A 12,732-nucleotide genomic window follows, 5' to 3' on the forward strand; every position below is an offset into this window, starting at 1 on the left:
ACAAGGTTATACGGTTGTAATTTATTTTTTTATGCTTTGAAAAAGGAAATATGGGGTTGAACAATTTGGATCGTTCTTCGGTGGTCCGTTCTAGTCCGAACGGTTGCGCATTGTTAGTGTCAGAGTTGTTCGACGTGAACTGACGTGAATCATTCAAACTGTCAATTGCCTTGAAATTTACCAACGGCTTTGAACATACAGAAAATGTAATGAACAATATTCATGACAGGTAAAATTACAGACTAAGAAGTGGGCGGTATGGGTGATTACAAGCGTAATATCTAGAGATTGTAAACTAGATTTAGAAATCATTGATTGTGCCTGTAGTGAGAATGCCTATGGTGTGGAGAAGCTGATCCTAGTAAGACATGTAATGCGCAGTCATTGCTCTATGCAGTTTAGCTTCCAGCGGTTGCTTCAATCAAATACTAAAGAGTTGATATTCTGATCACAATATATATGAGTATCGATGACTATCAAAATTCCAGAACAACTTAATTTGTCTAAGAGATATGAAACCATACATAGAACAAACGTACTGGAATATTACATTATATTATATGATAATATATGTACATGTACAATATACATTACGCAAAATAAAAAATGATGAAATCACTCTCTGTGACTTTTCAATGACCAAATCACTAATTCGCGTCTATTCCTGCACGAGTGATACGATCTTGCGGCATATTAATATCACAAGACTGCAATAACAATAATTGCTGTACAATTCCGCTTGCTGGTTTTAAGGATCAATGATAAACGATTCAGTTAGAACTCATTACTACAACGTTGTGGGGATAATAGGAAAAGCGTACGAGAAGATTCCACTGCACTTCGGACTGAGCTTTTGATCCGCTGTTCACAGTGGCTTGAGAATGACTACGAATAGATTCCTCTCAAGAACGAAGAACGTCGTAACAATAGCTCAAATAATATATTCCATCACTTTTCAAAATCGCAAAAAATCTTTTTTCGGTCGAAAAATTGTTGTTCTCAGGTTTGATTTGAATGACCCTATCCTAACTGAATGGACGCCCAGGAAATCAGCCTTACTTTTTCTTTATTTTTCGACCAAAAATTTTGGGTCTACGATTCGATTTGTATGACTCTTTTCCGACCAATTGGACCCCAAGGAACTCAGAAAACGCAGCAAAAGGAGCGTGGGATCAACGGGAGAGAAGATACGAGGAGAAAAGCACCTGCTGAAAAATGTCGAGAATTCAGGTTTTCGTTTTTTGGCTGTAACTTTCGATGCGTTGATCGCAGCTTATTGGGACTGCGCCCAATCGATTTCTCTCGCAAAATTACGTCGGAATAGTGCCACAATTAATTTATTCCAGCACTTTTGAAAATCGCGAAAATTTTCGCCAAAAATACGAAGGGGTTAACCTTCCTTTTTTTTTCACCAAAAAATTTTTCGTCTCAGAATTGATTCGTATGACTCTTTTCCGACCAATTGGACCCCAAGGAACTCAGAAAACGCTGCAAAAGGAGCGTGGGATCAACGGGAGAGAAGATACGAGGAGAAAAGCACCTGCTGAAAAATGTCGAGAATTCAGGTGTTCGTTTTTTGGCTGTAACTTTCGATGCGTTGATCGCAGCTTATTGGGACTGCGCCTAATCGATTTCTCTCGCAAAATTACGTCGGAATAGTGCCACAATTAATTTATTCCAGCACTTTTGAAAATCGCGAAAATTTTCGCCAAAAATACAAAGGGGTTAACCTTCCTTTTTTTTTCACCAAAAAATTTTTCGTCTCAGAATTGATTCGTATGACTCTTTTCCGACCAATTGGACCCCAAGGAACTCAGAAAACGCAGCAAAAGGAGCGTGGGATCAACGGGAGAGAAGATACGAGGAGAAAAGCACCTGCTGAAAAATGTCGAGAATTCAGGTTTTCGTTTTTTGGCTGTAACTTTCGATGCGTTGATCGCAGCTCATTGGGACTGCGCCCAATCGATTTCTCTCGCAAAATTACGTCGGAATAGTGCCACAATTGATTTATTCCAGCACTTTTGAAAATCGCGAAAATTTTCGCCAAAAATACGAAGGGGTTAACCTTCCTTTTTTTTTCACCAAAAAATTTTTCGTCTCAGAATTGATTCGTATGACTCTTTTCCGACCAATTGGACCCCAAGGAACTCAGAAAACGCAGCAAAAGGAGCGTGGGATCAACGGGAGAGAAGATACGAGGAGAAGAGCACCTGCTGAAAAATGTCGAGAATTCAGGTTTTCGTTTTTTGGCTGTAACTTTCGATGCGTTGATCGCAGCTTATTGGGACTGCGCCCAATCGATTTCTCTCGCAAAATTACGTCGGAATAGTGCCACAATTAATTTATTCCAGCACTTTTGAGAATCGCGAAAATTTTCGCCAAAAATACAAAGGGGTTAACCTTCCTTTTTTTTCACCAAAAAATTTTTCGTCTCAGAATTGATTCGTATGACTCTTTTCCGACCAATTGGACCCCAGGGAACTCAGAAAACGCAGCAAAAGGAGCGTGGGATCAACGGGAGAGAAGATACGAGGAGAAAAGCACCTGCTGAAAAATGTCGAGAATTCAGGTTTTGGTTTTTTGGCTGTAACTTTCGATGCGTTGATCGCAGCTTATTGGGACTGCGCCCAATCGATTTCTCTCGCAAAATTACGTCGGAATAGTGCCACAATTAATTTATTCCAGCACTTTTGAGAATCGCGAAAATTTTCGCCAAAAATACAAAGGGGTTAACCTTCCTTTTTTTTCACCAAAAAATTTTTCGTCTCAGAATTGATTCGTATGACTCTTTTCCGACCAATTGGACCCCAAGGAACTCAGAAAACGCTGCAAAAGGAGCGTGAGATCAACGGGAGAGAAGATACGAGGAGAAAAGCACCTGCTGAAAAATGTCGAGAATTCAGGTTTTCGTTTTTTGGCTGTAACTTTCGATGCGTTGATCGCAGCTTATTGGGACTGCGCCCAATCGATTTCTCTCGCGAAATTACGTCGGAATAGTGCCACAATTAATTTATTCCAACAATTTTGAAAATCGCGAAAATTTTTGCCAAAAATACAAAGGGGTTAACCTTCCTTTTTTTTTCACCAAAAAATTTTTCGTCTCAGAATTGATTCGTATGACTCTTTTCCGACCAATTGGACCCCAGGGAACTCAGAAAACGCAGCAAAAGGAGCGTGGGATCAACGGGAGAGAAGATACGAGGAGAAAAGCACCTGCTGAAAAATGTCGAGAATTCAGGTTTTCGTTTTTTGGCTGTAACTTTCGATGCGTTGATCGCAGCTTATTGGGACTGCGCCCAATCGATTTCTCTCGCAAAATTACGTCGGAATAGTGCCACAATTAATTTATTCCAGCACTTTTGAAAATCGCGAAAATTTTCGCCAAAAATACAAAGGGGTTAACCTTCCTTTTTTTTTCACCAAAAAATTTTTCGTCTCAGAATTGATTCGTATGACTCTTTTCCGACCAATTGGACCCCAAGGAACTCAGAAAACGCTGCAAAAGGAGCGTGAGATCAACGGGAGAGAAGATACGAGGAGAAAAGCACCTGCTGAAAAATGTCGAGAATTCAGGTTTTCGTTTTTTGGCTGTAACTTTCGATGCGTTGATCGCAGCTTATTGGGACTGCGCCCAATCGATTTCTCTCGCAAAATTACGTCGGAATAGTGCCACAATTAATTTATTCCAGCACTTTTGAGAATCGCGAAAATTTTCGCCAAAAATACAAAGGGGTTAACCTTCCTTTTTTTTCACCAAAAAATTTTTCGTCTCAGAATTGATTCGTATGACTCTTTTCCGACCAATTGGACCCCAAGGAACTCAGAAAACGCAGCAAAAGGAGCGTGGGATCAACGGGAGAGAAGATACGAGGAGAAAAGCACCTGCTGAAAAATGTCGAGAATTCAGGTTTTCGTTTTTTGGCTGTAACTTTCGATGCGTTGATCGCAGCTTATTGGGACTGCGCCCAATCGATTTCTCTCGCAAAATTACGTCGGAATAGTGCCACAATTAATTTATTCCAGCACTTTTGAGAATCGCGAAAATTTTCGCCAAAAATACAAAGGGGTTAACCTTCCTTTTTTTTTCACCAAAAAATTTTTCGTCTCAGAATTGATTCGTATGACTCTTTTCCGACCAATTGGACCCCAAGGAACTCAGAAAACGCTGCAAAAGGAGCGTGAGATCAACGGGAGAGAAGATACGAGGAGAAAAGCACCTGCTGAAAAATGTCGAGAATTCAGGTTTTCGTTTTTTGGCTGTAACTTTCGATGCGTTGATCGCAGCTTATTGGGACTGCGCCCAATCGATTTCTCTCGCGAAATTACGTCGGAATAGTGCCACAATTAATTTATTCCAACAATTTTGAAAATCGCGAAAATTTTTGCCAAAAATACAAAGGGGTTAACCTTCCTTTTTTTTTCACCAAAAAATTTTTCGTCTCAGAATTGATTCGTATGACTCTTTTCCGACCAATTGGACCCCAGGGAACTCAGAAAACGCAGCAAAAGGAGCGTGGGATCAACGGGAGAGAAGATACGAGGAGAAAAGCACCTGCTGAAAAATGTCGAGAATTCAGGTTTTCGTTTTTTGGCTGTAACTTTCGATCCGTTGATCGCAGCTTATTGGGACTGCGCCCAATCGATTTCTCTCGCTAAATTACGTCGGAATAGTGCCACAATTAATTTATTCCAGCAATTTTGAGAATCGCGAAAATTTTCGCCAAAAATACAAAGGGGTTAACCTTCCTTTTTTTTTCACCAAAAAATTTTTCGTCTCAGAATTGATTCGTATGACTCTTTTCCGACCAATTGGACCCCAGGGAACTCAGAAAACGCAGCAAAAGGAGCGTGGGATCAACGGGAGAGAAGATACGAGGAGAAAAGCACCTGCTGAAAAATGTCGAGAATTCAGGTTTTCGTTTTTTGGCTGTAACTTTCGATGCGTTGATCGCAGCTTATTGGGACTGCGCCCAATCGATTTCTCTCGCAAAATTACGTCGGAATAGTGCCACAATTAATTTATTCCAGCACTTTTGAAAATCGCGAAAATTTTCGCCAAAAATACAAAGGGGTTAACCTTCCTTTTTTTTTCACCAAAAAATTTTTCGTCTCAGAATTGATTCGTATGACTCTTTTCCGACCAATTGGACCCCAAGGAACTCAGAAAACGCTGCAAAAGGAGCGTGGGATCAACGGGAGAAAAGATACGAGGAGAAAAGCACCTGCTGAAAAATGTCGAGAATTCAGGTTTTCGTTTTTTGGCTGTAACTTTCGATGCGTTGATCGCAGCTTATTGGGACTGCGCCCAATCGATTTCTCTCGCAAAATTACGTCGGAATAGTGCCACAATTAATTTATTCCAGCACTTTTGAGAATCGCGAAAATTTTCGCCAAAAATACAAAGGGGTTAACCTTCCTTTTTTTTTCACCAAAAAATTTTTCGTCTCAGAATTGATTCGTATGACTCTTTTCCGACCAATTGGACCCCAAGGAACTCAGAAAACGCTGCAAAAGGAGCGTGGGATCAACGGGAGAGAAGATACGAGGAGAAAAGCACCTGCTGAAAAATGTCGAGAATTCAGGTTTTCGTTTTTTGGCTGTAACTTTCGATGCGTTGATCGCAGCTTATTGGGACTGCGCCCAATCGATTTCTCTCGCAAAATTACGTCGGAATAGTGCCACAATTAATTTATTCCAGCACTTTTGAAAATCGCGAAAATTTTCGCCAAAAATACAAAGGGGTTAACCTTCCTTTTTTTTTCACCAAAAAATTTTTCGTCTCAGAATTGATTCGTATGACTCTTTTCCGACCAATTGGACCCCAAGGAACTCAGAAAACGCTGCAAAAGGAGCGTGGGATCAACGGGAGAAAAGATACGAGGAGAAAAGCACCTGCTGAAAAATGTCGAGAATTCAGGTTTTCGTTTTTTGGCTGTAACTTTCGATGCGTTGATCGCAGCTTATTGGGACTGCGCCCAATCGATTTCTCTCGCAAAATTACGTCGGAATAGTGCCACAATTAATTTATTCCAGCACTTTTGAAAATCGCGAAAATTTTCGCCAAAAATACAAAGGGGTTAACCTTCCTTTTTTTTTCACCAAAAAATTTTTCGTCTCAGAATTGATTCGTATGACTCTTTTCCGACCAATTGGACCCCAAGGAACTCAGAAAACGCTGCAAAAGGAGCGTGGGATCAACGGGAGAGAAGATACGAGGAGAAAAGCACCTGCTAAAAAATGTTGAGAATTCAGGTTTTCGTTTTTTGGCTGTAACTTTCGATGCGTTGATCGCAGCTTATTGGGACTGCGCCCAATCGATTTCTCTCGCAAAATTACGTCGGAATAGTGCCACAATTAATTTATTCCAGCAATTTTGAAAATCGCGAAAATTTTTGCCAAAAATACGAAGGGGTTAACCTTCCTTTTTTTTTCACCAAAAAATTTTTCGTCTCAGAATTGATTCGTATGACTCTTTTCCGACCAATTGGACCCCAAGGAACTCAGAAAACGCAGCAAAAGGAGCGTGGGATCAACGGGAGAGAAGATACGAGGAGAAAAGCACCTGCTGAAAAATGTCGAGAATTCAGGTTTTCGTTTTTTGGCTGTAACTTTCGATGCGTTGATCGCAGCTTATTGGGACTGCGCCCAATCGATTTCTCTCGCAAAATTACGTCGGAATAGTGCCACAATTAATTTATTCCAGCACTTTTGAGAATCGCGAAAATTTTCGCCAAAAATACAAAGGGGTTAACCTTCCTTTTTTTTTCACCAAAAAATTTTTCGTCTCAGAATTGATTCGTATGACTCTTTTCCGACCAATTGGACCCCAAGGAACTCAGAAAACGCTGCAAAAGGAGCGTGGGATCAACGGGAGAGAAGATACGAGGAGAAAAGCACCTGCTGAAAAATGTCGAGAATTCAGGTTTTCGTTTTTTGGCTGTAACTTTCGATGCGTTGATTGCAGCTTATTGGGACTGCGCCCAATCGATTTCTCTCGCAAAATTACGTCGGAATAGTGCCACAATTAATTTATTCCAGCAATTTTGAGAATCGCGAAAATTTTCGCCAAAAATACAAAGGGGTTAACCTTCCTTTTTTTTTCACCAAAAAATTTTTCGTCTTAGAATTGATTCGTATCACTCTTTTCCGACCAATTGGACCCCAAGGAACTCAGAAAACGCTGCAAAAGGAGCGTGGGATCAACGGGAGAGAAGATACGAGGAGAAAAGCACCTGCTGAAAAATGTCGAGAATTCAGGTTTTCGTTTTTTGGCTGTAACTTTCGATGCGTTGATCGCAGCTTATTGGGACTGCGCCCAATCGATTTCTCTCGCAAAATTACGTCGGAATAGTGCCACAATTAATTTATTCCAGCACTTTTGAAAATCGCGAAAATTTTCGCCAAAAATACAAAGGGGTTAACCTTCCTTTTTTTTTCACCAAAAAATTTTTCGTCTCAGAATTGATCCGTATGACTCTTTTCCGACCAATTGGACCCCAAGGAACTCAGAAAACGCAGCAAAAGGAGCGTGGGATCAACGGGAGAGAAGATACGAGGAGAAAAGTCCTGCTGAAAAATGTCGAGAATTCAGGTTTTCGTTTTTTGGCTGTAACTTTCGATGCGTTGATCGCAGCTTATTGGGACTGCGCCCAATCGATTTCTCTCGCAAAATTACGTCGGAATAGTGCCACAATTAATTTATTCCAGCACTTTTGAGAATCGCGAAAATTTTCGCCAAAAATACAAAGGGGTTAACCTTCCTTTTTTTTTCACCAAAAAATTTTCCGTCTCAGAATTGATTCGTATGACTCTTTTCCGACCAATTGGACCCCAAGGAACTCAGAAAACGCAGCAAAAGGAGCGTGGGATCAACGGGAGAGAAGATACGAGGAGAAAAGCACCTGCTGAAAAATGTCGAGAATTCAGGTTTTCGTTTTTTGGCTGTAACTTTCGATGCGTTGATCGCAGCTTATTGGGACTGCGCCCAATCGATTTCTCTCGCAAAATTACGTCGGAATAGTGCCACAATTAATTTATCCCAGCACTTTTGAAAATCGCGAAAATTTTCGCCAAAAATACAAAGGGGTTAACCTTCCTTTTTTTCTCACCAAAAAATTTTTCGTCTCAGAATTGATTCGTATGACTCTTTTCCGACCAATTGGACCCCAAGGAACTCAGAAAACGCAGCAAAAGGAGCGTGGGATCAACGGGAGAGAAGATACGAGGAGAAAAGCACCTGCTGAAAAATGTCGAGAATTCAGGTTTTCGTTTTTTGGCTGTAACTTTCGATGCGTTGATCGCAGCTTATTGGGACTGCGCCCAATCGATTTCTCTCGCAAAATTACGTCGGAATAGTGCCACAATTAATTCATTCCAGCAATTTTGAAAATCGCGAAAATTTTTGCCAAAAATACAAAGGGGTTAACCTTCCTTTTTTTTTCACCAAAAAATTTTTCGTCTCAGAATTGATTCGTATGACTCTTTTCCGACCAATTGGACCCCAGGGAACTCAGAAAACGCAGCAAAAGGAGCGTGGGATCCACGGGAGAGAAGATACGAGGAGAAAAGCACCTGCTGAAAAATGTCGAGAATTCAGGTTTTCGTTTTTTGGCTGTAACTTTCGATGCGTTGATCGCAGCTTATTGGGACTGCGCCCAATCGATTTCTCTCGCAAAATTACGTCGGAACAGTGCCACAATTAATTTATTCCAGCACTTTTGAAAATCGCGAAAATTTTCGCCAAAAATACAAAGGGGTTAACCTTCCTTTTTTTTTCACCAAAAAATTTTTCGTCTCAGAATTGATTCGTATGACTCTTTTCCGACCAATTGGACCCCAAGGAACTCAGAAAACGCTGCAAAAGGAGCGTGGGATCAACGGGAGAGAAGATACGAGGAGAAAAGCACCTGCTGAAAAATGTCGAGAATTCAGGTTTTCGTTTTTTGGCTGTAACTTTCGATGCGTTGATCGCAGCTTATTGGGACTGCGCCCAATCGATTTCTCTCGCAAAATTACGTCGGAATAGTGCCACAATTAATTTATTCCAGCACTTTTGAAAATCCCGAAAATTCTCGCCAAAAATGCAAAGGGGTTGGTCTGACTGTTCTTTACGGCAAATATAATTCATTACAGATTTGATTGGTATGACTCTTTTGTTCCTAATTCGGCTTCCAGCATCGCCGAAAACCCAGTAACTCAAGCGTAGGAGCATCAGCAAAGCTATGAGTAAATCACTGGCCCTGCAGGTTTTGACTTCTCAACTATCGCGCACAGCAGAACTACTCTGCCCGTAATAAGTTCGAATTGCAAAACAACATTTGTTTTCGATTGTCGGAATGATTCCAGCATTATCGAAAAATGTTCAAAAACAATCGACAGAACCAGAGAATGTGTATGTATATCTCCAATTAAATATTCGAGTTCGTGTCACCCAAGTTCATTTCGAAACGAGAAATATTAGGTCCGAAAGATTATATCCCAGGCAAGTTTTAATTTCAGTTTTGCAGATTTGGACAAATGCTGAAATCAACTTACTTCAACGCTGTATTGAAGTCATTTCGCGAGAGAAAACTTATAGCGTGTAGTTTTGAAGCTACCTTCGATCAACAGCCTATCGAAAGTCACAGTCAACTTCAATAAAAGTAGTCCAAAATCCCGAATCAACAACAGTTCAGGAAATGCAACGAAATCTCCTCGTTACTCTGTTTTGTGGAACCTCAACACAACTATCAAATACAAACAGATTCCGTATCAAAGAAAATGTTTATTGATACGATCATTGATACATCTAGTAAGATACGTTGTACACTTTCCAGCAGTATACCAAAAGTACGAGCTAATATCCTAGCTAATAGTAAGTTATCGTTGTATTACATGAAATATGGTTGTAATATGTGTAATTTTAAATGCAGTTAATGAATCCAATATTTTTTTCCTACATGTCACATATAAAATGATATGATTGAAATATGAACTAAGACTAACGTCATCAGTCTTATATCATGGTGTTACACACGCAAAACTTGGAAACAAAATGAACAGTAATTCTTTAGGCAGCCGCGATAGTTTTCTTCTTTTCCACGGCGATCTCGTCCTTCTTCCTACGTTGCTCCTCCTGCACTTTTCCGCCGATCTGTTTCTCAGACATTTCATTCTCCTGCATGACAGCCGGTTTTCCGGTGCGTTTAATCTCGATAACTCTCTCACGATTCTCAATTGGCGGCGCGTCTTTTCTCGGCGCAGTTATGGTCAGGATTCCGTCGGACGACAAGCTCGATCGTACCTGCTCAATGTCGCATTGTGACGGCACCATGTACCTCCTCAGGAACTGCCTCGAGATCCAACCTTGATCGTCCTCCTTCTCCTCGTGCTTTCCTTCGACGACCACGTTGTTGTCGACTACCTTAACCGAGATCTCATCCGGGGCGAAATGCTGAACGTCCAATGTCAGATGGAACTTATCTTTGTCCGCTTTGATGACGGAGGCGCCGCCCTTCGACTTGTTCACGAGCCGAGTCTCGTAGGGCGTGTACCTCTTTCCATGCAATTTTCTCACCGGTCTGTAGAGCAGGACATCCGAACACCTCGGCGAACGATACTCGAAGAGGTCCTCCGGGCTGAGGGACATCCCGTAGTGCCTGTCGAGGATGCCGCTGGGACTCTCGAACTCGTCGAGGACGTCGGAAAGCAAGATTGGTAGCAGAGACATATTATTCTTTCGATGAAATCGCGATGCTCTTGATTACACGATAATTACAGCTCTTCTTTTTCAACGCACAACTCGAATGTTTTCACTCCGGGCGATTCAAATGCTGCTCGATCGCGCGCGCCTCAATGTTCAAATCTGACGTTGCCGTGACGCAGCACGTCCTGTTATATATATTCGCTGCGAAGCGGCAGCTGGGGGGGGGGGGGGGGGGGGGGGGGGCGACCTACTGCTGCTGGTGGGGAGCGTAGATGCTCGTCGATCGAACGAAGCGCTGAAACTTCGAGAATTTGCTGGATAATAGAATATTCTGGTTAATGGAATTCTCTGGAGAACCCTGGTGAAAATTCCCACTACTACGAATTTTCAGGGGAATTGCTACATTTCGTATTAATTTGTACAAAATTGTAAGATGTAGATTATTTACTGAAAAAATACAAATATTCATTAAAATCTACAGGTTTTCATGAGAAACTACGCATATTTACTACTTTGTACGACAACAATTTTTCGTACAAAATTGTACGAAATGTCCCATTTTCCCTAAAAATTCTTAGAAAATCGTAGGAATCATTTTGACCAGGGAATAAAATTTTCTAACCCTAAACACAATAAAATTGAAACCGTTTCTGCTCATTCAACGGAATATTTACGTATATTATAAAAATACAGGTATACAAATACTTACGTTTTCGTGCGGTGAACGGAGTTTAATTTTAACAACGGTTGTATGCAAATACATAACATGCATGCATGAAATATGTTTAGGAAACAAGATTGCATATATTTTTAGATTTATATTTCATCTGTGAGTTGTGAGCGAAAAAACATGAAGAAACTCACAACTGTAATTCGATGATAGAAAAATACAAATAAAAAAAAATATAACCATGAAAAATACGCATAATTATATCTCGTGTTATCATTTACAATTATTATTCTGATAAATGTAGTGTTTTTCTGGTTTTCTGTTAAACTGCCCCAAATGTTGGAAACAATCAGAATAAATTAAATAAGATACAGAATTATTCATAAGCAGTAATAAAGGTGATAGAATGCCAACAGGAATTGATATCAAAATTTTTTTAACGTCTTTGCAACTCGATTAGCACCGAGTAACATTACGTAACGAGACACGAAATTTTTCATTTGGTTTTTCTGCAGTAACGAATTCCGAATTCTTGAGACTCGATGTTGAAACGACTTGTTGTTCGTCTTCTTACTGCGAATTACGTACACAGGCATGGCATAAGCTGCAGCGCCGGTTTGTAAATATCTCCATTACGATTTGTAAAGAGGATGTCCAGAAATAAACTCCAGCTGCTGTAAAGTGAAGCGAGAGCTTTTGAAAATAGCAGCTGTATCAATTTCTAGAAACGCATTTGTAATACCCAAAGCAATACAGGTCCGCTGAGCATTCACCTGGGCGGAGAGGCTAATAACAAGTCGAACCCTCCTCGAAGAACCCAGAAGGTGGTGGAACTAGAAATTCATCAACCGTAATCTGAATCAAGCGTGCAATACTTACATGCTCAACGAAATTATAACGGACTCTCCCAATTCGGATCAATACAGTCCACCGTGTTATACAACCGCTCCTGGATTATAAATATAACTTAATTAATTAACGGAATCCAGGCTCTGCTTGTGGATAATTGAAACAATAAATAGCTTGTTACGGCAGCCGCGTGATATACGTTTCGTAGCTGATTCCGCCTTAATTACGCTGTTTGCTATGGAGTGAAAAAAATACGCGTTATTAGTAACTCCGAATTTGATCTGCAAAACAGTTCTTTCCTATATTTTCGTAATTTGAAGGATGTATATGTATGGTATAGTAGGGTGGTTCATTTTTTAACTTTTTTTTTTATGTTGCCGCTCGAAAAGTTTGTCAGAAATACTGGGAAAAAAAATTTCTGTAAAACTTAGAGAAAGTAGGAAAATATTTAGAGCTCGCTATCGATTAGTGTAATATTTTTTATTTATTTTTACAAACATTGTTCATAAAAAATCAGTATTGAAAACGA

At 40.3% G+C, this 12,732-nt stretch overlaps 1 protein-coding gene across 1 annotated transcript; it reads right to left on the reverse strand.

The window, feature by feature from the left end:
• Positions 1 to 9,792: 9,792 nt before the first annotated feature.
• On the reverse strand, positions 9,793 to 10,902 carry LOC124308620 (protein lethal(2)essential for life-like). Its single transcript, XM_046771475.1, has one exon. It carries the CDS (start codon positions 10,706 to 10,708, stop codon positions 10,049 to 10,051), a length of 660 nt encoding a protein of 219 aa, XP_046627431.1. The 5' UTR covers positions 10,709 to 10,902; the 3' UTR covers positions 9,793 to 10,048.
• Positions 10,903 to 12,732: the final 1,830 nt, after the last annotated feature.

This window comes from Neodiprion virginianus, chromosome 7 (assembly GCF_021901495.1).
Source record: "Neodiprion virginianus isolate iyNeoVirg1 chromosome 7, iyNeoVirg1.1, whole genome shotgun sequence".
Lineage (NCBI taxonomy): Eukaryota > Metazoa > Arthropoda > Insecta > Hymenoptera > Diprionidae > Neodiprion > Neodiprion virginianus.